The following is a 27,426-nucleotide window of genomic DNA, read 5'->3' on the forward strand; positions in this document are numbered from 1 at the left end:
ATTGGATTTCTGCTTCTCCCAGGCTAAACAAGAAACTTAAGCAGACCAAAAGCTGCCTGTGGCAGTCTAGCCTGCTCTATTTATAGTCCTTCCTCCTCTTGCTGAAGACTGGCACCTTGCCTCTGCAGCCTGGAGGCTGAAGAACTAAAATGTGTTCTAAATAAAATCATAATACATCGGAGATGAAATGCACAGGGCCAAATCCTCTCTGACGCAGCACCGAGGAGCACTCCAGAAAAACCCCTGCCTCACCCAGGGCCAGGAAATGGAAATGTGCTACCGAGTTTGATGGCTCTACCTCGAGTGACCACATTTAACAAGTATATCTGCTTGGCAACTATTGCTTGTTTCGTGTGCAAACCATCCCTGTATGCTCATGGAAGAAAAAAATCTGTTTATGGGCATGACTGCAGCCAGAATATAGGTACGTGTTGCACAGTTGTTTTTTGTTTTGTTTTGTTAACCAGGTGTTGCCCAAATCCGCAGCTATTACAAATCAGGGTTTTTTCTTTCACATCAATATAGTTACTTTGACTTACACTGTTTGTACAGGTCCTTGGCAATTACAGCCCTCCAAGGTTACTGTGCAGGTAGTCTATATTTGGCCTACAGTATATAGTTTTCATCACACACACACACAAAATTATTCACAGCTTAGCCATGACTTGGATTGAATTTTAAGCAAAGTAAGGCAAGTTATAGCTCTGTATGAGAGGCTACAATACAGTGTGCTGTCAAGGTGAGTGAAACATGAGCTATTGTCTCTGATTTTCCAAAGTTCAGCTGCAGTATAGAAGGTATTCAGAACCAGAATCGGCAACAAAAGAGCCATGACAGAAGAAAGGACTGAGGAAAAAGTTAAGTAGCATGCCAGCGTTTTGAGAATTTACCCAATGAAGTTAGAATGGCTCATGTGTGAACTGTATTAGTTTATAATTACTTACTGCTTGTGCCATCCAAAATAGCAACTGTAACTCTGAAGGGCAGAGTTGAAGCAGGGAATAAATGGCAAACCTGTGAGGTGCACAGCATATACCAACGTTTGAAAGTGCACATGCCCTCGCGCCCTCACAACCACTGATGCTGTTAGGGACATCACAGAACTGGTGCACAGAAGGAAGGCAGGGAATTGCATGGAAAAAAGACATCTGTCCTCCAGTGATAACTTAAGACACAGCAGATACAGCTTGCCAATACAGTTCAGTCCATCTTCCCTAAATTATTGCCATCAAATATATTCGATAGCAAGTAGGGATTGTTTGGCTAAGCTGACTGATTTATAAGTAAGAATCTGCGAACTTGTGGCCTGCATATTCATCACCGTCATAAAGTTGTCTATTGGGTTTGTGTGGCAAGGTTTTGGTAGCAGGGGGGGCTACAGGGGTGGCTTCTGTGAGAAGCTGCTAGAAGCTTCCCCTGTGTCTGATAGAGCCAATGCCAGCCGGCTCCAAGATGGACCTGCTGCTGGCCAAGGCTGAGCCAATCAGCAACAGTGGTAGCATCTCTGGGATAACAGATTTAAGAAGGGAAAAAAAAGTTGCTGCAGCCAGAGAGAAGAGTGAGAACATGTAAGAGAAACAACCATGCAGACACCCAGGTCAGTGAAGGAGGGGGAGGAGGTGCTCCAGGCACCAGAGCAGAGATTCCCCTGCAGCCTGTGGGGAAGACCATGGTGTGAGAGACTGAAAGAGTCAAACATTGTGGTGGGGCAAGTTCTGCTTAAAGACAAACCCTGTACAGCAAGGAACCGAGGTGAAAAGCCCATCAGCTCAGACATCAGCAACAGGAGGGGGAGGGTGTGCTGGAGGGTGCCCAGCTCCCTGTTCTGATAAGCTGTTCTGATACAAAGATCAAACAACGGCCATGTCTGCAGGGAAGGAGAAGTTACTCCACAAACGACCCCCAAGCCCAGAGGCTCACAAACTGCTCATTAGCCTAATAAGTTTGAGTGCCTGCCCGAAGGAGGGGCAAGGATGATAAAAGGACACAAACTGAAGCCCCAGGTGCACTAGCCCACTGGAACTGGACCCCTCGGCTGACTGAACCAATGCTGGACCCAGGACCAGTGAAATCTTTCTCTCTTCCTTTTTCTCTCTCTGTCTTCTTCTCTCTTTCCTTTTCCACAATCCCTACACCTCATCCCTTTAAGACATAAAACCGTTAACCAAGTCTGGGACTAAGAGTGGATCCAGCCACCCCTGGGCCCTTCTCTGAGAAGGAGTCTAGAAAGCAAGGAGGTCTGCTCTGAACTTTGTGACTCAATGGGAGGGATCTCCTTATTCCCTGAATTGATGTATATGGTTACCCCAAGTTACACAGTTTACAGAAGTAGTCTTATGCCAATTCCTGTTGTGAGAAACCCTGTCACCTACTATCATGCCTCCCCAGTTCAGTTAGCTTCTGTCATGAATAAAATCTTTAACTGATCGTTACGGTGTTGTTTCACCTTAATTTAGCCTGAGGGAATTTCAAATTAAACAGGGACTCCCTGGTCTGTCCAGCCCGGGTTGTGACACATGGTGAGGCAGACTGTCCCCCTGCAGCCCATGGAGGTCCATGGTGGAGCAAGTATCCACCTGCAGCCATGGAGGACCCCATGCTGGAGCAGGTTGATGCCTGAAGGAGGCTGTGACCCCATGGGAAACCTGCGCTGGAACAGGCTCCTGGCAGGACCTGTGTAGAGAGGAGCCCACGCTGGAGCAGGTTTTCTGGCAGGACTTGTGACCCCGTGGGGGACCCACGCTGGAGCAGTCTGTGCCTGAAGGACTGCAGCCCATGGAAGGGACCCACACTTGAGCAGTTTGTGAAGAACTGCAGCCTGTGGGAAGGACTCACGTTGGAGAAGTTTGTGGAGGACTGTCTCCTGTGGGAGGGACCCCATGCTGGAGCAGGGGAAGAGTGAGGAGTCCTGCCCCTGAGGAGGAAGATAACGTGTGATGAACTGATCGTAACCCCCATTCCCCGTCCCCCTGCGCCACTCGTGGGGGCCAGGTAGAGAATTTAACTAGCAACTGGCCCAACAATTTGCTTGTGCGATTCAGGACCATAGCATGAGCAGGGGCTGTTCCCAACAGGCAGCCTGTGTGTGGCAGCCCTGCTTTCGAGACCAGCTCAATTTAACAGTACGGTCACAAGCTATGCCAATTGGTCTCTAAGCCAGAGAACAAGCCTGTTGCTGTTTAGCTTAGTAGTCCAGCTACAGCCTCAGGGACAGATGCGTCTGCTCCAGTTTTCTCTACTTCCAGGAGATCTCCTTCCCTCCTGACTGTACTCCCTTGCCTCCACAATGTTAGTAAATCTTTAGTCACTGTCTCCATGTCTGGGGATGTGCAGAGAGGGCTGAGCTGCACAACCATGCGGAGGCACCTGTAAGTTCCCTCCTCTATTGAGCTTAGCAGTAAAAACAGCCTGTGCAGAATGCTGCTGGTGTTCCCTTTCCAGACCAATGTCTTCTTCCTCTCTTATCAATGTGCAAGAGGAGGCCACCCAAGGTTGCCAGCCTCTCAGGGTATTTCCTGATGAGAACATTACATCCTGACCTTGTTAAGCATGGCGGTGAAGTCGTTTTTTTGTCACTATAAAAAGCCCATCAGCAACATAAATAAAACAAACACAGGCAAGCTCTCCTAGGTTGCTTGGGATTTTAAGGTTGTGAAAAAATTAAGACATTCTCTGAAGCTAGTGGATGTGTGGGTTGCAGAATGGCAGTAAGGCCTGCAGAGCTGTACAGCAATTGAGACCTGATGGGACCTTTTTGTGTGGCAGTGATTCAGAAATAGTAGCTCACCCTGTTAACCAGATTGCATTGTATCAGTTGCACACTGTTAGACTGACTGTTACAGTCTTGCAGTTGAAACTACTCTTTCTTTCAAGTAAATTACTGGTTAAGTCTCCAAGTCCCAGCTGCTTCCAGTTCCTTCTCTTACAGGAAGGGGCTGCTTACATTAAAACCCACCACTGGCAATATTTCTGTTTCAGAAAATATTGAGGACCTAATCTTTTTGGGCAAACACTTCCATCAGCACAGAAATGCTACTTTATCCTCACTCAGCACAGATGTGAATGACTACACGTGGCACAAAGCTTTAAGTTCGTATTTGTGGATTTGCTGAGAGGGCTAAGGGAGCTTCAGCCTCTCGTGCCCTTCCATGTCACAGATCATAATGGAACCGTGCACCTCTTCTACTGCAGTTGTAGCTGTTTCTGGCTCTGGTTATGCTGGGATGTTGCTCCAGCCTGTCCTGCATCTGTCTGCCAGAAATAATCCAACACTAGCAATGTCTTCTGTGTACTAAAGGTTTTTTCCTCCTGCTGTCTTCATCTTTTGTCTTTTGCTTATTGTATAAGATTTCTCAGACAGAGACAGTCTTCTCATGAGTATTTCCAGCTTGGAGTACTGTGAGGCTCAGGTTTCTAGGCAGTGCTGCAGCAACAATGAAAAGTAACAGTAAAATGTAGGTGCAGCTAATGAAATCTGTTCAGTTCAGTTGCATCCCATGCTAAACCTTTCATTTTCTGAGTCATCAATCTTCCTGCAGAGATGACAGAATCTCTCCTTCATGTTTCTTTCTGGCATAGGTCAACCGGGCAGGACTTTGCGGCCTGTTTGGCAGATGTGGGGGACAGACCCTTTCTGCTGCCTTGCAGAAGTGCGCAGTGGCACAGGCCTGTGGCATCTTCATATCCAGCAGTGTTTTCCCTTCCTGACATTGACATTCCTGTCCTCCCACATCCTGCTGTTGCAGAGTATATGAGAAACATAAGAGCAGCCACACGGGGTTAGACCAAAGAGTCTTGCAGTCCTGTATCCTGCCTCTTCAGGGGCCATGTGCAGATAAATAAATATAAAAAACACCTTTAAAATGATGACTGCAATTTGTGTCCTAAGTTCAATTTAATCCCGAAGTTGTCCTAGGCTTCCTGCTAAAATGAAGCTGCAGTATGAAATATATGGTTCTATTGAATTTATGCACAGAAGCTAAGAAGTGAGAATGGTGGAATGCTAATGCATTTAAAAATAAACCTCAATTTCTAATCCAATTTACTTCCACAATCTTAGTGAGAGAGACTGCTATAAAAAATTACAGCTTTACATACTAATTGGAAGAAATGCAATCTTAGAACAGTATCAGAACAAATACTCTACACATGGTAGATTGCTTTCAATTTATTTCTACAGTTTCCATATATAAATGCATATAACCTAATAGATACATCTACATTCAGCTAATAAAGTTTTGTATGTAAAGTAACCAGATACGGTACCCAGCACTTCACCACATCCTGTCACTTAATCTAGCTGGCATGAACACAAGCTCTTTTGATCTGTACTAACTATTTTTATCTCAGTGTAGATCTCATCCTTCCTATCTGTTATGTTAAAAAAGCTTTAATCAGAGGTTTTAAGCTAGTCTTATTGAATTATATTATTTTTCCTCCCTAAAACAAAGCTACATCAAGCTCAGTTTCCTTCTTTCCATGTACTTTTATGTCTGTATTTTGATTAGAAATGTTATGTTTTCAAAAGGGAAAAGAGTCTGTGCTTAGTAGGTTTAGAGTCATTCTAATTTAATTTGAGTGCAGAAAAAAAGACATTTCCAGAGCATTTTAAGTGAAAGGTGAGTCTAAGTTCACCTGGTCTTAGGCTGCCACATATGCTGTTGCCAACTCCATCAAACTGTATCACAACATGGAAAATTTTGGAGGTTACACTTCTTTTCCACTGTCCTAAGTGTCACTGCTACAGTTTTTTTAGTTCCTGAAGATGTGAGACATCCCTGTGGGTTAACCTCAAGACTCTATTCCCCTTCTTACCCTATCTAGTGGATGGGGCACAAACCTGGCAGCCAGATATCTTGGGCTCTCTTCCTGGATTCACCATCCACCTTGTAATACATCACTGTAAACTCTCTATTCCTGCCATGCCTCCTTGCTCCCTGCATATATCTGGTCTCTGCAGAATACAGGCAGAGGTGTAAGTTACCATAAACATGCCACTGAGTCAGGCAGCTGTCTGTAACTGTCCTTTTGCAAGTATTTGTCTTCTGATATGCAAGAGGAAACATCAGGTACTCACCCCTCTTCCACTGAGTGGCAAGTGCATGTAGGTAGGTACTGGTGAGCAGATGGGTGCTCATGCTTCAGCTTACTCCTGCTACACCCTCTTCTGGTAACTTGCTGGTCTGCCCATAAATCAGATTGCAAATTCATAAGATTACATTGCAAAGAAACAGGCCTCACAATCACAAAATGCCTATCCCAGAAATGCCCAACATGGCTGAGGCCCTTCAGACCCAAGTGTACTACACATACTAACATCTCCCAAACTAGTCTGCTCATTCTGACCTGAGATTTCAAAAGGTACCATCTCATACTCTGCTTTTTAATGACTTTGGCCATAACTTGACTTTAAACATGCTAGGCCAGGAACTGTCATGATATGGTCGGCAGCTCAGGCAACACAGGTACAGACTAACTCACTCTTGAAATAGTTTAAATGTGATGTTGCACAAGTTTAGACACACACATTTTAATTGCAAGCTACAGACTGACCAGAGGTAACACGAAATTTCTCAGTTTAGTTTCAACACAGTGTTGCTGTACTCTCACTGACTTGATCTCATTTAAGTCTGCATTGGTTTAGCATTTTCAGCATGGTTGCTGAATCTCTAGAGGTTTAAGACAAATACTGACAGAATAAAAGGGAATATTCTCTGTGTGTGGATGTATGGGCTTTCCAGTAATAGCTAAAAAGGGCTTATGGTGGACACCTGATAAAAGTATCCTACTTAGAAAGGTTGAATTATTTAATGAAGTATTTCTGCTGCTCTCATTAAGACTCACATTAAAAGGCCAAAAAGAGTGTTTAGTGTCAGAAGAAGCTGGACTTGCAGACAAAGCAATTCTATTGCTTTATTTTCTCCCTTAAGATGACTGTAGATGCCTATTACAACCACCTTTTGCTTTTGGTCTGATTTTAGCATATGTGTTTTTATCCTGCCAATGATTCATTAACCCTTTTGTTACAAGTAGCTTCTGGCATCCTTCTTTGTATTCACACCAGATTCAGAACAGAAGAATCCAGGCTGTTTTTTTGTCTTGTCTTCTATATGAGCATCTCCAAAAGCTTCTTCAGTGGCATTGTTTGTGGGAGTTCTGCCACAGCTGGTCTGTATGTCAGGCTGTGGTGCTTTCCATGACCCAGGCTGTAAGTATAATGTTTCCAGTGAGGATTTGGCCTCCACGTCTGCTCTGCAAAGAACATTGCCTCCACAGCAGTCAATATGTAGTATGTACAATGAATGAGATACCTCATAATAAAGGAGTAATTATGTTAAAGATGTCTGCCACTTTGACTACTTTGGAGAAAATATTCAGGATTGTTGTCTGTTGTTTTGGCAATGATAGAGAGAAATCAATAATCATTCACAGGCCTCTCAAATGGAATGGCTTCCATTAAGTACCGGATGGCAGTATAGCTTTTCTTGGATAGATTTTTTTATAAATATCCATATATAAAATCATAATATATTTTCCGAGTGGCACCAGCATAAAATAATTGAATTATATGAGCTGTATATCAGTCAGATTTTGGCTGGGATAAATATAAATCCTTAACTCCTCACTCTCTGCTCTTGAAAACCAAACAAGCAACACAGCCATTTTAAGCAGAAAACGAATGCTTGTATACCTAGTAATCCTCTGAATGAACTGCCTCAAGAAATTCCAAGACTTATGGCGCTCCATATAGGAACTCCAGTTAACTGAACAAAAGTATAGATCTGTAGTAGTCTGGACCCAGTAGCAAATCTACAATAAATGTGAACCACTAGAAGGAGACAGAGAGCCACACTGTATGATCATGAAATACTCTGAGTACAACCTGTACTGCATTAATGCTATACGTGGTTACAATCTACAAACAGAGTTCACTGAATCTGAACATTGATCAGCATGCATTGCATTTTCCCTTGATCTCGTAATTGAAACAAAATATTGGGTTTAGGAAATAAGGCTCTGGCAGAAACCACTACCTAACATTTGGTAAATCAGCTAGTCTATCAATCAACTTCCCTCTCCATTTCCCAACCTGTGACATGTGAATACTGAGGTAAGAATGAACTAAGCATATGTCAAGTGCTCTGAGGTCCTTGTAGACACTTGGCACACTGGAAGTGCAAAGTATTATTTTATTTAGGAGTGCAGGTCTTGCTATTTCCCTGCTACTCTTCAGACTGTTGCATTTCTGAATTTTTTGAAAAAAACCCCTCTCCTAAATTCCTTTTTACCTACAGTGCAAAATTCTGTCGTTGTACTAGTAAAAATGAACAAGATAAAATATTTAAGACTGTGTTTTTTTGAAAGTAAGGAACGGTTATGAAAATTCAGTGAAACATTATATTACTACACTAAAATATTAGCAGACAGTAGGGATACTATTCCCTACCCCAGTGGTTCTACTGTCTCTATGTGTCCCACATACAGCTGAAAGGCTCTTAAAGAATCCCTGTGTTTTCTGCTTTCATAAATACTCTGCTGTAAAAAAAAAATTTGTATTGCTTTTGCAGCCATTTTTGGTTGAAACTGAAAACCTAAACCTCTAAATCTCCTGGAGGAAAAGGAGATGACAAGATGTAAACATGTAACTACTCCATGTGAAGATCTTTAGATATGCTTCTAACTGGGAGAAAGACTCTCATTTGCAGTTCATACTGATTTAATTAGAACAGACATAGTATAGCACTTAGATATAAACCAACGTATTAAAAGGATGCTCACTTTTGCAATATTTTAAATTGTATTGAAGGCACAGAGAAGTGCACTGAAGCTAGTTAAGACCTTCTAGTCCTGTTCCCCCTACGAATACAGAATTCCAGTTTCCCCAACCTTGATCTTGTCCTTCTTCAGTCGGACCTGTTTTTCTCTTCCTCTAGAAACCCTGATGCTGAGTAAGCCAGCTCAGCACATTCCCTTCAGGCAACCAGCCACGACTTAATCAGTCACATACACTCCTGCATAACCTATAGTTGAGAACAGGCCCTCTTCAACCACACTGAAGGATTCCAGTGATCCTATCTTAATCTGCCTTGGAGGGGATAGGCTGCAGACTTTAGTTACAATAAGCTTCAGACGAGATTGTGAACAGAAAGTAGACGAAAGAGGTCTCTGGCTAGTAATGCCAATACTTTCAATGCAGATACTGACTTCTGTTTTACTATTTATCAGAATGTGAATCTGTAAAATGCAGATCTTTGGGAGCCACAGATGTGTTTGTACAATCTTCCACTCAGCAAGCTCTCGCAGTGGAGAAATATAAATCCACTGCATTTTGAACCCAGATTTATTTTCTGAAATCTTGAGGAGAAACACAGTGGAAATTACAACCGATAACGCTATTAGAAACCAACCCTCATTCGAGGATGAGGTGAAGATGTGCAACCTCAGTCAGGAACTGATGCCCCCCACTCGCCGGGATGTGTGAACAAGGATCTCCGGCATCTAAAACCAGTTTGTGCCTCCCTTTATCCAGGAAGCAACTGGAAGCGTTTGGGAACAGCCGGAGACAGGCCGGCTGTTTACCTCCCCCACCTAAGCGAGTTGGCTGCCGAAAAGCATGTTTTCTGCCCTAAAAGAGCGGGCCCGATTCTTTTTGTCACGGACGGAAGCCGCTGTCATCACCGTACCTGGCACGTCACCAGTATTCCGGCTACACGCGGTGAACACCCGCACTACGGGGAGGGCCGTGTGGGCCCACCACAAGCCGTTATCTGCCGGGACGCGGCAGCCGGAGCCGCCCCACGGCCGACAAGCGTCCAGGAACGGCCGCCCCTCGCGCCCCACGGCCCCGGCACTGGCGTCACCGCTGCGCGCCGGAGGAGGCCCCGCCCCCTCGTCGCTCTCCCCCGCCTCACGCGCGGCGCGTGGGGCTAGGCCGCCCGCCCGGAGGTAAGAGCGGCGCCTCCCGCCTCAGCCTTGCCCTCACCCGGCGCGTGGGGCTGCATAGGCGCTGCGCCCCTCCCCGAGATGGGCCCGCCCGCTTCCCTCCCCCCTTTCCCCGCCGCGGGGTGGTACGGCTCGCGGTCTGGCGCAGCCGGCGGGCTGGGGCGGCGGCGGTGGTGGGCCTGGCACAGGGCAATGGCGGTCTGTCCTTGGGGTTGGAGTTAGGAACGCGGTCAGGTCGCTTCCTGTGGTTTTAGGGTCTTTCAGAGGCGTTTGAAAAGCGGGAGGTGCGTTGTCGGGAGTCAGGGGCTCTGATGGCTGTTCAGAGGTGGGTTACCTCCACCCCGTAGGTTTTCAGTCTGTTGAGAAGAGGTGCGGAGGTGAGGTTGGCAGAAAAAGGTTAGTGTCAGACCACGGCGGTGTGCTGTAAGCGGCAGTCCTGTGTGGGTCTTCAAGGGTACATCCAGCGCCTTTAGGAAATCTTGTGACCAAAGGCGTTCGGGAAGTCAGGTCAGATGCTAAAATCCCATTTTACCGTGTCTCTAAAGGATCGGTAAGGTGTTTCATCTTTCACAAAGAGGTGTCAGAACAGGGGATTTTGGTTATAAACTGTTGGGAAAGCCTCGGTTTGCATGCGTATCTACTTCACCTGGTAGACATGTGTTCAAGGAACCTGTGTGCAGCCTAAGAACTAAACTAGGCTTCCAGGGGAGCTGTAAGTCAATGTTAAAACAGTCCAAGTTGTTCTGTTGTCCCTGTCCCAAATGCATGGACGCTCCTCCATAACTTCCCAGAACTGAGGGTCAAGTTGTGTGCGGTACCGATTTTGTTAGTGAGCATAAACACAGTTGAATGCACGACTTGTTTAGTTACCCATGAAAAAGAGGATATGGCGTCGTGCCTTGAGGATGGTTGTACCTAAGAAGGCTGCGTGGTAGGCAGCGAACAGTTACATTCCTATTAAAAGTCAGTAAAATAGTGTTGCAACTCGAGGAGCCGTGAGAACTTGGTAATTGTTGTAAGAAGAGTGTGTTTTTCAAAGAGAAGATACAGTTTGCACATACAGGCCATGGTTAAAGTAGTTCACTCTTTCCCCTTAACAGAAAGGCAGGTGACAGTTAAAATTGTTAAGCTCAAGTACTTTGTAATAAAGTAGATTTCATTACGGTTCTCTCATATTGCTGCAAAGATGAAGATGTCCTTTATGCTTTGTCACAGCTCTCTGACTGCAAGTTTAGTTGCTGCTAGCAACTTAGAAGGGACTTTGACTTGCAAATTAAACTTTAGATTATGCTAATTAAAAGGCCTCATTTTTGAGACAAACAAAAATGGTGGAAAGACCTGATTGTAAAATAAATCAAAACTGAAAGGTGTCTGGCACATTTCCTGGTTTTAAAAATATAAAAGAACACTTCCAATCTAAAATACTTGGATATTGCTAATCCTGTAGCAGTATGACCCTTGTTAAGGAAATCAGATAGCACTTAACACAAGACTATACTCCAGAACATGAGAAGCTTGAAAGTGATTGTTAGAATTCTTAGTCTTCCTATCAGAAATGCAGTGCAGAAGTCACACAAACCTTTCTGATAAGTGCATTTCTTTTTGAAGTGGTTTAAGATTTTCAGAATCAATTCTTCATCTGTGCACAGTTGCTCTTTCATATGAACTGCCTGCATTTAGTAAAGATTGTTTGTTTTTAATGGCAGTAGTAGAAAATTGTGGGATGTATATGGAATGGAATGGTGAACTGAGAAAACATCAGTTCCTTTAAATAAATAAACAGTGCACTGGAATGGTACTGGTCACCACAGCTCCAGGTAGATGTTGCAGAACCAGAGCTGGAAAAGGCAGCACAGAAAGAAGCAGCAAAGGTGACTGATTGAGGGGCAACAATGAGAGTGAATATTGTTAACTTTAGAGATGATGCCAAAGGGATGTAACAACAGACTATGAAAGCTTTGAGGTTGCAGACTTTGTTACCTTTGTCTGAACTCTCTTTGTTCACTATAACTATTTGCTTTTCTCCATTCTTCATGCAGGCTTGCCGTGAGGCATTCTGCTGGGTCTCGGGATACACGCCATATTTAGTTACCTCTTCACGGAGGCAGTGTTCCCCATGCATGCTGTTCTGTATAAGCTCCATTTTTCTGTGCTGGGAAATTGCTCGGGTTCCTTTTTCCCAGCTTCGTCTATTCTCCTGGTTCTTTGTTCTCCCTTCTGTGTCAAGCTGTGGTTACTGCCTTGCCCTTTCTTCCTGTGCCAGGCCAGAGTGCATCTCTGTTCTCCATCCTACAATATTTTATTTCATCTATTTCAATCCCAGTGAAAATTCCATGTCCCCAGATGAGTTTTCCCTATTACTCCCTCACTTCTGTGATTTTGCACATCCCTTTTCATTGCTGATAGTAGTTGGTCTCCTTTTTGTCAGGTTATCAGCTCTTAAATTCTATTTAGGGGATAGGTAGAAAAGATTTTCCCTGTTTTTCTCCTGCATCAGTAAGATTGATGCTTAGAACACAATGCTTGGAACACAATGTCCCACAGTTACTGCGTTATGTTCAACCAAAAAATGGGTCAAAGTGCTTCTACCGGTTGAAGAGAGTCTTGTTAGCACAGTCAAATAATGAACGGCCAAAAGTAGTTTGGGGTCACTGTTCTAAACAGTAGAGAAAGGTACTGAATGAAGTGTAAATACAGGAAATTGAATTCTGATAAAAGGAAGTACTTTTTCACGCTTTGTGGGACTGGTGGCTAAAGGAAACAAAGGAGGTCAGCAGTTTAAAAGAGTGAAAAGCTCCTTGGCTTTAATTCTGGATATTCATGGTGCTGATACCAGTGGAGAGTGGCAGCAACTTTTAGAAGAGGTAGTAAACTCTATGGTTTAGAGCATACAGGAGCTATTGACTGAAGGCAGGTTATTTCCTGTTTGCTGCAAATTTGGTAGGACAGCAATATTCAGTATTGATTGCTGTCATGAACAAAAATCCACTGCGTGTAAACTGTTTTTTGCCAAGGAGACAGTGCTTTGCTGTACAAGAAGTTCTTGCTAGGTTCAGTGCAAGCAAAAGTATATGTTTTAAAGACCAGTTTAGATGTACAAATTTAACATCACTTTAAAGCCCCGGTCTTGAACTGAGCTGTGGTAGCATAGTCTGAGTGTGAGAGCTTTTATGAAAACTTCTCACTAAGAAGTGTTCTGGACATACCTAAAGAAAGCTGGTTTTATCATTGTACTTACTGATGGAGGTACTGACAGGTTGGAGCTGAACAAGAGCCAGGGTATGTTGGATTTGCTCAGGAGAGGAAACGACTATGTCATCAAAGATGTGGAATCTAGAAAAGCTGATTACAGAGAAAAATAATGTTTTAAGAATCATGCTGAGTTGAAGGTTTACATCAGAGTTGGTTTGTGTGGATATAGATGGGGCTGTAGTGAATATGGGTTATTTAAGCCAAGCTGAGATACCTGTTTTCTCATGTGTTATCCACCATGGGCTAAAGTGTAAATGAGCCTCAAAAATATTATTCCCTCCCTTTAAATGTTAATCTTCTTTTAAGACAGATCGGAATAAACTTTGCAAATCCTTTGAGGCTCAGGAGACTTTATCTCAGTGGCATCAGCAAGAGCCTGATGGCTGTGGGCTGTTTTGTAGGCTTCTGTGCACATTAAGATGCTGACTGGAGCCTAGCTTTGAAGGCAGGGTTAAAAATGATTGCTTGGCTGTTGCCCATTTGTAATATACTGCAAGTTGTGCATTGGGTAACTACCATGGCTTGAGTTGGGATATTTTTAAGGGGATCAAGATAAGCCTGTTGGTGTATACTTTGTATTTCATGGTAGGCTTAATTGCTTTTGCAATGGAAATCTTTCTTGCCAACAAGATTGTGAGTTGGCGTTGCAAGAGCGTTCTGACTAATTGTACTAGATGTGCTCTCCAGCTGCCCCAAGCTGGCTCGAAAGGCATTAGTAGCAAAACAGATCTGTGGACAGAGTGATGACTAGCGGGCAACTAATTATTTATTATGCAGCAATAATGCTGAGGAGCGTCTGTCACAGATTAGAGCCTGTCGTACTTAAGAGCTTTGCAAACATGGAATAAAGTGGATTTCTCTGCCCAAAAGAGGTTTGGGATCAAAGAACTTAGTCATGATCTCTGGTACCTTTAAATTTAAGATGCTTGTTCCTTGTTGCTCTGTTGCCCTATAGTCACAGCAGTGAACTACAGTGTTGGAGCAGAAGGGACATCTCTGCTGCACTTGCACATCAGCTACATTCACTGCAGGTTGTGAGTCAGAACTCTTGAGAGGGAGGACAGTGTCAGTTTTTAGGAGCTGACAGAGGTGGTTTGTCATATTGGTGTTGCTAATGCATTTGTTTTGAATTTGAGTGTGTTTTTATATGCCCTGACCAAAAAGTTTGGGGTTTGTTTTGGTCTTCTCTATATAAGCTGTAAATATCCATGAAAGGAAGGAAAGTCTAATCTGATTTTTGTTAGATGAATGATCTGAAAAAATAATAGATCTGAGCTCAATATGAAGACAAGGCCTTCTAGTGCTTAAGAAATAGGTAAGAATTAACATGAAGCGTGAAGTGAGTTGCAATATTAAGTAGAATGAAGGATGCTAAATTACTTTTGTCTTCTGTTTGCATGTTACAAAATATGTCAAATACACCATTTTTATCCTGAACTTGCAGTTTTAATTCCAGCTGAAAACCATGTGCATGACACTAACACTGAGCATTTTTTACTTCTGTCTTTTGGGGTTTCCTATTGCCATGTTGATACATGCATGTAGCTTCCATTACTTTCACCATGCATCTTCAGCAAAATCTCTCATAGAGGTACCCAGGGCCTAATGAGAGTTTATATCTTTCAGTATGACAGTGTGGTGGGTTGACCCTGGCTGGATGCCAGGTGCCCACCAAAGCCGTTCTATCACTCCGCCCTCCTCAGCTGAACAGGGGAGAGAAAAAATATAACAAAGGGCTCGTGGGTCGAGATAAGGACAGGAGAGATCACTCACCAATTACCATCACGGGCAAAACAGACTCAACTTGGGGAAAATCAGCTCAATTTATTACCAATCAACCAGAGTAGGGTAATGAGAAATAAAACCAAATCTCAAAACACCTTCCCTCCACCCCTCCCTTCTTCCCGGGCACAACTTCACTCCCGGATTCTCTACCTACCCACCCCCAGCGGCACAGGGGGTCAGGGAATGGGGTTTACGGTCAGCTCATCACACGTTATTTCTGCCGCTTCATCCTCCTCAGAGGCAGGACTCATCACACTCTTCCCCTGCTCCAGCTTGGGGTCCCTCCCACGGGAGACAGTCCTCCACAAACTTCTCCAACATGGGTCCTTCCCATGGGCTGCAGTTCTTCACGAACTGCTCCAGCATGGGTCCCTTCCATGGCGTGCAGTCCTTCAGGAACACACTGCTCCAGCATGGGTCCCCCACGGGATCACAAGTCCTGCCAGAAAACCTGCTCCAGCATGGGCTCCTCTCTCCACAGATCTGCAGGTCCTGCCAGGAGCATGCTCCAGCGTGGGCTTCCCACGAGGCCACAGCCTCCTTCAGGCACCCACCTGCTCCGATGTGGGGTCCTCCCCGGGCTGCAGGTGGATATCTGCTCCACTGTGGACCTCCATGGGCTGCAGGGGGACAGCCTGCCTCACCGTGGTCTTCACCACGGGCTGCAGGGGAATCTGCTCCGGCGCCTGGAGCATCTCCTCCCCCTCCTTCTTCACTGACCTTGGTGTCTGCAGAGTTGTTTCTCTTACATGTTCTCACTCTCCGGCTGCCATTTCTGTGTCCCAGCAACTTTTTTTCCTTCTTAAATATGTTATCACAGAGGTGCTACCACTATCGCTGCTTGGCTCAGCCTTGGCTGGCAGCGGGTCCATCTTAGAGCCGGCTGGTATTGTCTCTGTTGGACACAGGGGAAGCTTTCAGCAGCTTCTCACAGAAGCCACCCCTGTAACTGCCCCCCGCTACCAAAAAGCTTGCCACACAAAGCCAATACAGACAGATACAGTTTTGCTGTGGGGGCAGGCAGGAAGGGAGGTTTGGTTTTGCTTTTTAAACCAGCTGGCAATTACTTTCTAAGGCTTGTATTAAAGTACCAGATATATTCAAAGATTATTCATAAAAGCCACCTGCAAATTGTCTGCAGTTTCTCTTTTTCCATTTCTTACCTTTGTATGCCAGTCATGGGTGTGCTTTTCTTGGAAGGAGTCTGCAGAGTTCTTCTCTTCATTCTCCTGAAAAATAAATGTGAAGATAGATGTTTTGCTAGTTGTATTGTGCATAATCATCTGTGTTTTGGTTTTTATTTAAACTTCCTTAATACAGCATTTAACTCAGTTGGATCTTTGATCAATAGCCACATTAGCACTATGGCAAACCCATTTAGCCTTTTTTTATATGGTCTACAGAAGATGACATATTTTCTCTTGGCTTTCTCCTTTTCATATTTGTGTCTTTTCTGTCGTTCATAATGTGTGGTACGTCCCTCCCTTCCCTTCTTGCAGGTTGAGTGTAATACTTGCTCTGGTTTATACTATGTTCCTTGTTTTCTAAGCAGAAGTTTACATAAATGTAGTCATGTTTCTGAGTAAATGAGAATTTATTCAGAATTTTTCAGAAATTTCAGAATATTCAGAAATTTTCCATGTGTGGAAACTCATTTTATAAGACAATTTTTGATCAGACTTAAATGCAATGAAAGAGTTTTCTCATGAAAGTGGTTTACTTTTGTGATTTAAAGTCCTTTTCTTCCTCAAATATATTTCTCTTTTATGCTGTTTTCCCAAAAACTGCTTGGCAATTTTTGAGCTCAGGGTTAAAAGGGAAAGTTGTTTCTGGTAGATTGATGTTATGAAGTCATACCACATTTTTTTTTGCTATTTGTTTGCCTCGGTGTCCTTAATCAAAGTAGGCCTATTGTCTTCTATTTTATGTTTATGGGTTGTGAACTTGCCTCTGCATTCTCAAAATTAAAGATCTTACAAAGTATTATCATCATGTATGCAAGCACACATTATGTGTTCTGCATCATAAGTGTTATTACTTGATAATGAAAATGCTGTCTTATCCTTATTTCCCTTAGACTTCCCCATTATTCACAGGCTTACACAGCAAGTATTTTCATAACTTCTCTTATCTGAATATTTGTACTGTCCTTAATTTTTTAAGCGGGATCTCTGTGCCAAATAAAATTTGTTTGAAAGTCAGCAAATTCAACAGAGAAAACCTGTGTAGTAAACATCAACTTCAGGAACTGAATTAAATTTCTGCTTGTTCAAATTATATAGAGAAACAGTTGTAAAACTTTGAGGAAAATTTTGTTTGTGGTTTAATAACTGAAACGTAATTATTCAGGGTGGTATAGCCTTTAGGTATGTTTAGAGAATCACTGATGTGGTCTTAGTTCATCCCATCCTTGGCTTTGTCATTCTGCAGGTGTGACTATGCAGTCTGTGTGTTGATTTTGGCAGAAACAATTTTGTGGAGTTTCTGGTGTACATGTTTTCTAATGTAGTGTAAGTTTGCTCTTGTTGATTTAATGTTATCAAAACTATTTTAGGCCATTGACTGGTGCCTATTGTTGGCATGTGCCAACACTGTAACATATCCTGCTTAGTAATGCTGAAACAACAGTCTAATGAAAAGAGAGAGGTCCTTATGCAGCAGCAGTAGGAACTTGCTAGTTCCTATTGAAATGAACAGAAAACAGAAGTTTAACAAATTCTTTCCCCTCCCTGGGCTGAAGGAGTGGACTTACCAATGAAGGGTACTGTACACAGGCTAACTTGCAGCCTTGTTCCATTGAAGGCTGATGCATTTTTTTCCCTTTCCTTGCTAATTGACAGTGTCAAATACTTCGTGATACAAGGGCAAACTTAATTTCTTCTGGTTCATGAGACAGCAATCATAGACAAATGTATTTTGGACTGTATCTGTTATCTTTCCTTCTATCTTCCTATTCTTTCTCTGTCTCATTCTTTAGGTCTGGCTTGGAATATTGGAAAGAATATAGTATGTGCTGTAGTGACTGTTTATCCTTGCAACTACTGTAAAATAGCTAGAGTTGGTTTTGATTGATAACACATTCCTGCTACAGGTTTTTGGTGGTGGTGGTTTTATTCCTGCAGTTGCTGGTGCTGGATGCCCTGATAAAGGGAGAGAGAAAAGTTGGAATTTATCACTATGTTCATGCTTGTCATCAAATTAAGACCATAGTAGATAAGCATTGTAGTGATGGTAAGCTCTGTAGATGATTGTTGGATTGGATTACATCTCTATCCCTGTACGTGTAAGTAGAGTAAATGTGTATTGACAGACACCCAACCAAGCTTAACTGTATTAACGGCTGGGAAAATCTAGTTTCTTCTGTAGCTTTGAGTGTTTTTTATGCTGTATTTTATGACAAAAAGTTAACAACAAACATTGTTTCTGGACTCCTGTAATCAGCCTTAGAAGGATGATTATAATGCAGGTGGCCAGGACAGAACAAAACACAAACAATACTACTGTAAATGGCAGAAATAAATGTATTGGTATTTTGCCTTTCTGTGGGCAGCATCTTGTAGGTCCAGCTCAGCTTTCTTGCTAAAGTCTGCTGCAGCTGACTGAAACAGTATTTACATGTGTGAGTTACATGCTGGGGTGGGGGGGGTCCTTCAACATGTCATGGTTAGCATTGCGATTCTGTACTCAATCTGAAAAACAGCTCTGAACAGGACGAAAATTCATGCAGCTGAGTAGGATTATAATTCTAAACTATGCAAACAACAGCAGTGAAACTGGGCTTGTTCACTGGCTGATCATATTTCTGGAAACACGTTGGTGCAGTTAAAACTGGAGTTGCAGACAAGCTTGTGTAGCTCCACACTGTTTTTCCTCCCAATCTTTCTTCTGTTTGACCTCCAGGAGACAATATAAATAAAAAGAAACCTCTCTCGCACATACCACGCTCTTGCCAGGAAGAGCGAAAAATCAAATCGTTACCTAAAACAAACTCCAGTGATGTGACAGCTGTTTGCAGTTTCCTTGCTGTTTGTGCTGGCTGTGTGGCTTGGTGTTCACAGATAAAGTGCAGTTTCTCCAATTTATGTTCCCGCCCTCTGTACTCAGTGGCTGGGTAGTGGGATTATGACACTAATCCTAAATAGGAAGGACTGCAGTGATCCAGGTGCTCCCACTGTTCTTGATGCAGCTCACCAAAGGGGCGGGAAAATTATCTATTTCTTCTCTTCTTTCCTTAGAACGTTCCAAAAGTTGTTTCTCAATCAGTAGAAGTAACAGAAAATAACACAGCTCTAAGTAACATCAGCTCTGCAAGATAGTATGTGATTTATGATTTGAGAGGAATTAAAGATACTGATTGTAAGCCAGCAGCCAGATGGCTTGGCAGTAGCCATGCCATGTTACCATGAATGCTGGGATCAAAAAAGGAGTGCTTTGGAACTTTTCACATCTTTGCTTATCTCACAGTTGCTGTACATAGATGTGTCTACAAGATTTCCAGAGTATTCTGAAATCCCCGAATCAGCTCGGCTTTGTTACTGGTAGAGTTATATCACAGATTATAATACCGCATAGAGAATTCAGAAAACTGGATACAGGGTTCACAAGAAGAATTTCTCCGACCAACTTCTACATTTAGCATTGGAAGATGTAACTGACCCTGATGTAACTGGTGCTGCATAACCACTTTAAAGCTGAAGCAATGACTGTTCCTAAGACAGGCTGAAGCCATATCCCCAGGGTTTTTTTTGTGTATTTTTTTTTTTTTTAGTGTCCTGCCTGTTGCTTGGTGTAGCTCTTTATATACTCTGATTTATAGAGCACTTCTTTTAAACAAGCAAGTAATTTCCTTCTATCACAGACCATAAAAGCTAAATACTGGTTTGGGACTGTTACAAGAATAGGTACTACAGTCATGTCACTTGTAATTCTCCTTCATGCCATTTTGCACAGCAGTTAGGAGATATCCCTGAAATTATAGAACCTTTAACTGTGTCACTATTGACATTACCTGCTAGAACTCTTCAGAAGTAGGCATTTCTTATAATGTTTAATGAAGGAATGCTAATGCTTTGTATTGTAAAATATGGTCTTTTGACTCTGTAGGGACTTAATGAAAAGGATTATTAGTTTTGTTTCCTCTTTCCAGATGGAAATGTCAGAAGATGATATTAACACGGAAGAATACCCCACTGAAATTCATGATTATCTTGCAGCGTTTGAAAAATCTCTTGGTTCTGTAGATGAGATGCTGAAGACAATGATGTCAGTTTCCAGGAGCGAGCTTCTCCAAAAGGTAAATAATCTTCCTTTTGACAACCTTTTTGTTATTAATACAAGAATACCTGGGAACCCAAACTGAAATAAAAGGGTCTGTTAGGCTAGCCACCGCATAGAGAAATAACAAACAAGACACATCCTACCCTTGATACCTAATATTTGAAATTCTTATATTTCTAAGACATCCAGGCGGTCTTAAAAACTAAACAATGAAAGATATGCTCTTCCAAACTGAAAAGTGATGGTCTTACCGGTGAGTCATGTAGGTAGAGGACATTCTAGCTTATTCCTGACCTTCCTTAAAGTGCATGCTGAGTGGTCTTTCATAACAGAGAGGTCATTCCCATTTTCATCTGAGACCTTTTCACAAAAAACTTAACGGCACTTGGTATACCTGGAAGGATGTAAAAATGAATTGACAGCAGTGAGAATTGATCTGATTCTAGAAGTCTAGACTTGCAGAACCTGGTGCTTGAAAAACTGAGCTGTCTCCTCTAGCTATGTTATCCGCTTAAGTCTGTAAAACGTGGGGTTTTTTCAGCGCATAAAGACAGAGTGAGGTACTGCCTGAAGACTTCATACAAGCCTCTCTATCTTTTAATGTTTAAAGCCTAACATGTAATTTCTTTCTGTAGGGGAAGAAAAAGCCAGCAGATGAGGGAACTTCTTTATCGTCTGAGGATTTTTAACACAAATAAATTATGAAGAAACAGTCTTGACAACACTGATCTTTTGACAGTATCCATGTTAGAACTAGTGAGCTGTACAATGATGTTATCAGAGTTTCTGGAAATCCTATAGGACTAAAATAATAAATTGACTTTGACAGTCAAGAAAAAAAAAAACCCTCATTACCTTTATTCTTTCTTCGCTTTACAGCCCTAAGTATTGCAGCATGCGTTGAACACAGAGTCTACCATTTGTGGTGTTAATGTTCATTGATTGTCTGTAGCATACTATATTCACATTTGAGCTTCAGCAATCTTAAGACTTTTTATTTTTTTTCTTCCATTGATAGCAACAACTATTTTGAATTAAGTTTCTGTGGAAAAAACGGGACTTATTTCTGACTTATGGGAACAGTAGTCTAAGAGCTATGTGCCAAGAGATTTTTGTGCTTTTGGCCGTATGGGACTGTGGCATTTAACATCAGACTGGGAAAATGACATGAATACTTGCACAGAAAGAATGGTTCTGTGATGGCATGGAAATAGGCATAGACATGGTCTCAGTGAACTTGTGGTGCAAAAATGTGCTCATTCAGTGTGTATTTTTTTATGAATACATTCACAATTATAAAATGTGCATATTACTAAAATCTGTGCACATCTTACTTAAAAATGTCCAAATGTGGTGGTTTTTTTCATTCTAGTTAGAGCCTCTTGAGCAAGCAAAGCTGGATTTGGTTTCGGTATACACGTTAAATTCAATGTTCTGGGGTAAGTATGTGGTAGGAGGAAAAAGTAGTATTTATGATTGCCATTTGAACACCTTCTAGACAGCTGCAAACATTAAATAATCATATTTAATAGCCAGATAATTAGAAACTTGTAATTACCCCAAGGACCCAAATTATTGCCATCCGTAGGGTAAATGATGTTGAAACTCCAAATCAAAAATTGATATTTACAAAAGCTGATTTTGTACATGCATGAGGATGTTTCTTTCTGTTTTTTTCATGGCAACTTTTCCTGTGCTTTTAAAGACAGAAAGTGTAACTGTGTTAGATTTTTTTTTTTTTTTTTTTAGCTACAATATTTGATGATAATAGTTTGTCAGATACTTAACAACACAGTTAACTCCAATTCTTATTAATGGTTTTACAGTTTCCCTATGTGACTGATTGATTGGGTCCTCAGTCATGACAGCCTTCAGTTTCAAAAAAATGTTTTTTTCTTGTAGTATACTTGGCTACTCAGGGAATCAATCCAAAGGAACATCCAGTGAAACAAGAACTGGTAAGATTCTTACACTGCATGCATTGCAATATCTTACTTGCCCAGGACAGTTAACTCATATAGAAGTAAAAAAACGTTTACATCTATGTTTAAAACTGCTATGTTGCCATAATTGCACACATATGCTACATGGTGTTATATAACTGTTCATATGCCCTGCTGGGCTCTCTGAATTAAGAAAGTCATATTTTTAGTTCCAAACAATACTGTTTAAAGCAAAGTTGTAGTCTGCTGAAATTAGAAAAGAACAAAAAGATGAATGGTGTCATCTTTTCTTTTCTCCACCTTTCTTTGAGAATTGGATTCTAAACAGAGCAGCTTTTCACTTGTATCTGTTAAATGGAAAAATGTTACATGTCTGATAATAATTTATAACTTCCAGTATGGCAGTTTTTTCTTATAAATACTTGGAATCATGTTAATCTCTAAGGCTGCCTTTTCTTACTTTTGTATGACTCTAAAAGTATAGTGTGGTTGATTTACTAGCAAAGACGGGAAAGAGCCCCCCTCCCCCTTCCAAGTTCTCCATTAATTCATTTTCTCAGCAGTTAAGAATCCAGTTCAGCAACAAAGCTAAAAGCTTTTTTGGCACCAGTTGTATGTGTATTGTCCAGTAATTCTGCATTAGTGACATATTTACAACCTATAATAAATCTTTTAGGTTTGTCTTTATATTCCATTTAGATGCATGACTACAGTATAGAAGGCCGGCTATCTTGAAAATTCTGCTGACTTAAAAAGTCAAATCATTTAGGCTGAAGAAAAAATAGAAATCAGACCTTACAGCTACCCATTTTAATTCCTGTATAAATGACAATACTAAATCTGGGCAATCGTAAAATACTTAGCTTAAATGTAATCCTTACATAACTAGCAGAACGGAAGATAGGACTGATAAATGTGGAAAGCTAGCCTGAATAACAAGAATACTTCTATTTTTAATTTTGTGAGGTTTTCAGTAGTCTAGACTGTATCAAAAAATGGAGCAGTTAATATTTCACGAGCTTTCAGTCAGTTTCTTATTCCTCCCATATTATATAGTGTCTGAATATTGTGTTAATTTAGCGATACTAAAAAATAAATTTTATCTCTTCTGCTGTGGATATTTTATGCTGATATTTTACTTCACAATTGCCAGTCATTTTAACTCTGAAGAATGAGTGAGTTATCATAGCCTAGATTCTTATCCAGTTCTCTTTTCCTTTTACAAGTATTAAGGTGAATGAATACACATTCCTTCCTTCCAAGAGCATTGTGATGTTCTTATTCATGTGGAAAGGGAATAAAACAAGGCTATTCTGTCATGATTGTTTTGTTTTTAGAATTGCTGTCCTTGTGTACATACACCGAATACACGGGGATTCAAACTGTATTAATAAAACTCACATTCAAGCTATCAGAGTTCATTTCTTTTGTCACGTTGACATTTGTCAGCTCCTTTTTCCCATCTTGATAGATGTAGGTTTGCCATCTGTTCTCATTAGCCATCTCAGTCACCAAAGAAATATTACTGTCTATCATGATTTCAGACCCTTTAAAGCCCTTCTCATTAAAGCTATGTTTTTGATACAGAAAGAGTGGCCAACTTTTTGACAAACCAGTTGCTTATAATGGTCACTGAAGAACTGAAAATCAGTTCTGTAGTGTAGGTCTTGTAACTTTTGTTCCAGATTCAAAGTGCTGTCAATGGCTGTGTGAGAAATGTGTGTTACATAGTATTAACATTTATTTAGTTAGCAGTATCCATAAATGTTCTGTTAATCCACATTTATAATTCAGGTATCAGGTAGAGCACTGTATCTATGTGTATATATATTACTGTTGTTTGTATTACAGTAACACCTAAAGGCCCTAGAGTTGAAGGCCATATTAGGCTAAATACGTAGACATGAAATCCATCAACCAAACTCCTATGTATTTTACAGAACTACTGTAAGTGTCCTCTCTAGTCAGTGAAGAGAAGCAGTCACTTAACAGAGGGTGATTCACATCTTAGAGGGGTTTAGTTACCCTCTAAAAGTAATTTTCTTTATTGATTGCAGAAGTAGATGAGGATGAGTAGGCACATAAATGAGATTGTTAAGCTGGGAGGGTATACTTAGGTGGAGTGAATCTAAGCCATGCTTTGTTCAAAAAAAACCTTAGACACCAGGTGACTATGGTAGGCTAAGATGGCAAGATAGTATCCCCTTGCTTTATGGAATGGCAGTGGAAACAGGCTTTTCTTGTTATTTACGGTCATAAAAGGAACTTCTGGTACAGCTGGAAATTCATCAGGCTGCCTTAAATAGGTTCACTGGTAAGTACCCTTGACCATTTCAGGATCTTAACCACAAGACTTCTGTGTAGTTGCATGTGTAACGCTTGTAACATCTTTGATTTTGTGTAAGATGCTTTTTGGCTTTGTTTGGACATGCTGAATTTTCTTTTTTTTTTTTTTTTGGTAGACAGTAGTCAGACAGTATAATTCATATATAAATGTCAAATATCTAAATATTATTTTGCCATCTTTATATAGGCCAAACTCCAAATTGAGTTCAGTATTTTGTTTTCTAACTTTGCTTGCAAGAACAGTTCTCATCTCACTGTAAATTAGATGCAGAGTCTTCATCTCTGTAGGACTTCATGTTCCTATGACAGTGGATGTCATGCAGATATTAGTATAGTAGGTATCTGTGATGGAAGATCTGCTAAGGGGGAAGCCTCAAGTTTGCAGAGAGTCTGGTATATATTTAAATTATGATATTTTTCTAGGTATTATAGTTATAGAAATGTACAGTGTGGAGAGCTTCTACTCGTTGATTTTATTTCAGCAGCAATCTTTGGAGAATGGTGTGAAATACACTCTTCCTTTTTTTTTTTTCCTCCCCCTAGGAGAGAATAAGAACATACATGAACAAGGTCAAAGAAATAGCAGACAAGAAAAAGGCATCCAAACTCGATAAAGGAGCTGCTTCTAGATTTGTAAGAAACGCACTCTGGGAACCAAATGCTGAAAATGAACATACTTCCAAAACTCCAGCTAAAGGAAAAAAGAGAAAGATGGACTAAATGTTTGTTTCCCATTATATAAATTAGAGATATCTAGAACTTATTTTGAAATGTGTTTTGCATACTGCGTGCATCTTGCAGAGGTGCTGTATAGCAACATCTTGATTAAGTTATACTTAGGAATTTTACAGGATTGTATTTTGTCCAGAACACTTGTCACTGAGGTGATCGCATTGTATGTGTATCTGAAAGTGCCATTTGATGTGAGAGAAGTAACGTTTCATTATTCAAATGATAATGACCTGACCTACACTTGCTGGTAATAGATACTAGTGATGTTTTGCTCATGATGCCTAAGTTTCATTTTTTTTACTGCTGAATGATTGACACTTTTTTATATGTCCTTAATCTCCTGAATATTAAAAAGTCTCAAATAATGCTATCCAGTCGGTAGTGTTTATGAAAGAGCCACCTTTACTTTCTCATTACATCACTGTGTGAAATGCTGTATTTGTACAGTTTTGTAAGGTTTATTCACTGCGTTAAACTCTTTCCTTTTCAGCTTCTGAACTTGAGCACATGCCATATTCCCTTACTCTATTGCCTCTGAGAAAACTGAGATGCAAGGGCCACAAGCAAACAGCCTGGATTCCACTCTAAGCCACTGTGTCTAGTCAATGGAAAAAACAGATATCCCCAAAGGGCAATTTGTAGGGTCTGTAAAAAGGAGCAGGCTGGGGACAGCTATTAGGAAACACCACATGCAGGAACTTGATTGGAATTTTGGCTGCAGTGCTCATTCCTTATTGCTGACACTGAGAGAAAGAGAAATGTGCTCTCAGGTCGTAGGAGTGTGGTCATCCATTGCTGTTTCTCAAATCTTCATCAGGGAAAGCATTCTCCAGTGCAATAAAAACTACTTCTCTGTCTTACAAATATTCTGTTTGTTTTCCTCAAAATGTGAAGCTTAGTCATTTAGGAGAGGAGGTGTGTTAGTTTCTTTAGAAGAACCTCACTAGTTCATTTTTCAATACGTTGCAAACCAAAACTCAATTATCTGCCCAAGAGCTATTTAACAATTAGCAGTAACTTAACTACTTATGAAGCAATAATAAACAATTTAGTTCACCAAAATGCAGTTTGGGTAGCAGTCTACAAAACTGGTTGGGAAATAGTGTGACAGACTAAATGATAAGAACAAATGAATCCAGTATACCTATAGTACTGCAAGCTGAATGATGTACAGTGGATGGTTACTGTCCTTACAGAGTTGTACTGCATCATGCAATGCAGAATATGGACTAAATTGAATTAGGTGCTAAAATGAAGGTTCTCTGGCCACTGACTATCTAAAAATATATATTTGAAAGTAAAAGTTCAATACATTGACAAGCTGATTAAAGGCAAGTAATTGTTGCATTATCTCTAGAAACTTTCAGTGACTGGTATGAATTTACACATTTTTGTTTATGATAAACTCTTTGAATAAATAGTGATTCCTTTAATCCATCTAACAAGAGAACTTGCTTGTGTATATGCTCATGTGGGTGCCTCAGATCTACAGGACTGGTCATGTGAGTATGCATGTGAAAGGCCAGCTGAAAGCTAAAATGAGAATGATTTATTTCTATAGATTAATGTCATGGTTATGCCAAATGAAAGAGCTGTTGGACTTGGGTGTCTTTTTTTGTCCAATTAAGGTTAAAAGTGCAAAACACACGAAGTGTGTTCTTGGCCAAAGATAGCAATACTTGTGTAAAGTAGTTCTTCTTTTGGTGTGCTCAGCAGGTTTGGATGGAGTTTATTTGGAAGTCTGTGTGTCCTGTCTTGTACCCCTTTCAACCTGAAACTGCAAATGACAGCTGTAGACTGTTATAAACAGAGTTCTGGACCTTGTGTGGATGTAGAGGTCTGCACGTGCAAAGCATGAGGTTCAAAATGTTAATCTCAAAACCATCAATTTAAAAAAAGAAAAAAGGCTGGGTGTCCTATGAACTAGTTGGGAAGACAATAGGATAGAAGCGGTCTAAAGTGGCACAAGCCAGAGCACTTTAATATAGAGATTTTCTGAGAGATAACATCTTGTACTTTTGAGAGGCATTGTCTTGAGGAAATGAGTAGCTCAGCTTGTATTTACACACAGTGCTGTTAATTAGAAGGGGATTGAAGGACATTTCCATTACATGATTTTCCTCTTAAGCTTCAATTATAGCTTTTGTTT

At 41.1% G+C, this 27,426-nt stretch overlaps 1 protein-coding gene and 1 long non-coding RNA gene across 5 annotated transcripts; one reads left to right on the forward strand and one right to left on the reverse strand.

Annotated features, from left to right (window-relative positions):
- Positions 1–2,823: 2,823 nt before the first annotated feature.
- LOC128140447 (uncharacterized) lies at positions 2,824–9,796 on the reverse strand. Its single transcript, XR_008234736.1, has 3 exons — positions 9,684–9,796; positions 6,077–6,182; positions 2,824–4,815 (listed from the first exon to the last, which is right to left on the reverse strand). It is a non-coding gene; the product is annotated as an uncharacterized LOC128140447 (long non-coding RNA).
- Positions 9,797–9,850: 54 nt separating this feature from the next.
- On the forward strand, positions 9,851–25,647 carry C1D (C1D nuclear receptor corepressor). Of its 4 annotated transcripts, XM_052784153.1 has the most exons (6): positions 9,890–9,945; positions 20,107–20,272; positions 21,629–21,695; positions 22,159–22,214; positions 24,462–24,513; positions 25,089–25,647. In XM_052784153.1, exons 2-6 carry the CDS (start codon positions 20,126–20,128, stop codon positions 25,157–25,159), a joined length of 393 nt encoding a protein of 130 aa, XP_052640113.1. In that variant the 5' UTR covers positions 9,890–9,945; positions 20,107–20,125; the 3' UTR covers positions 25,160–25,647. The 4 variants fall into 4 exon arrangements, with proteins under 4 accessions (XP_052640114.1, XP_052640113.1, XP_052640115.1 ...); XM_052784154.1 differs by lacking the exon at positions 24,462–24,513 and having other exon boundaries at positions 9,851–9,945; positions 20,126–20,272; XM_052784155.1 differs by lacking the exons at positions 9,890–9,945; positions 24,462–24,513 and adding an exon at positions 10,290–10,338 and having other exon boundaries at positions 20,126–20,272.
- Positions 25,648–27,426: the final 1,779 nt, after the last annotated feature.

This window comes from Harpia harpyja, chromosome 4 (genome assembly GCF_026419915.1).
Source record: "Harpia harpyja isolate bHarHar1 chromosome 4, bHarHar1 primary haplotype, whole genome shotgun sequence".
Taxonomy (NCBI): domain Eukaryota; kingdom Metazoa; phylum Chordata; class Aves; order Accipitriformes; family Accipitridae; genus Harpia; species Harpia harpyja.

Bases quoted from the DNA above. Each gene is read 5' to 3' on its own strand.
- C1D (XM_052784154.1), top strand. From the start codon at position 20,126: ATGGAAATGTCAGAAGATGATATTAACACGGAAGAATACCCCACTGAA. The intron at 21,696-22,158 runs GTAAGTATGTGG...TTTTTCTTGTAG, and splicing joins GTTAAATTCAATGTTCTGGG to TATACTTGGCTACTCAGGGA. The intron at 22,215-25,088 runs GTAAGATTCTTA...TCCTCCCCCTAG, and splicing joins ATCCAGTGAAACAAGAACTG to GAGAGAATAAGAACATACAT.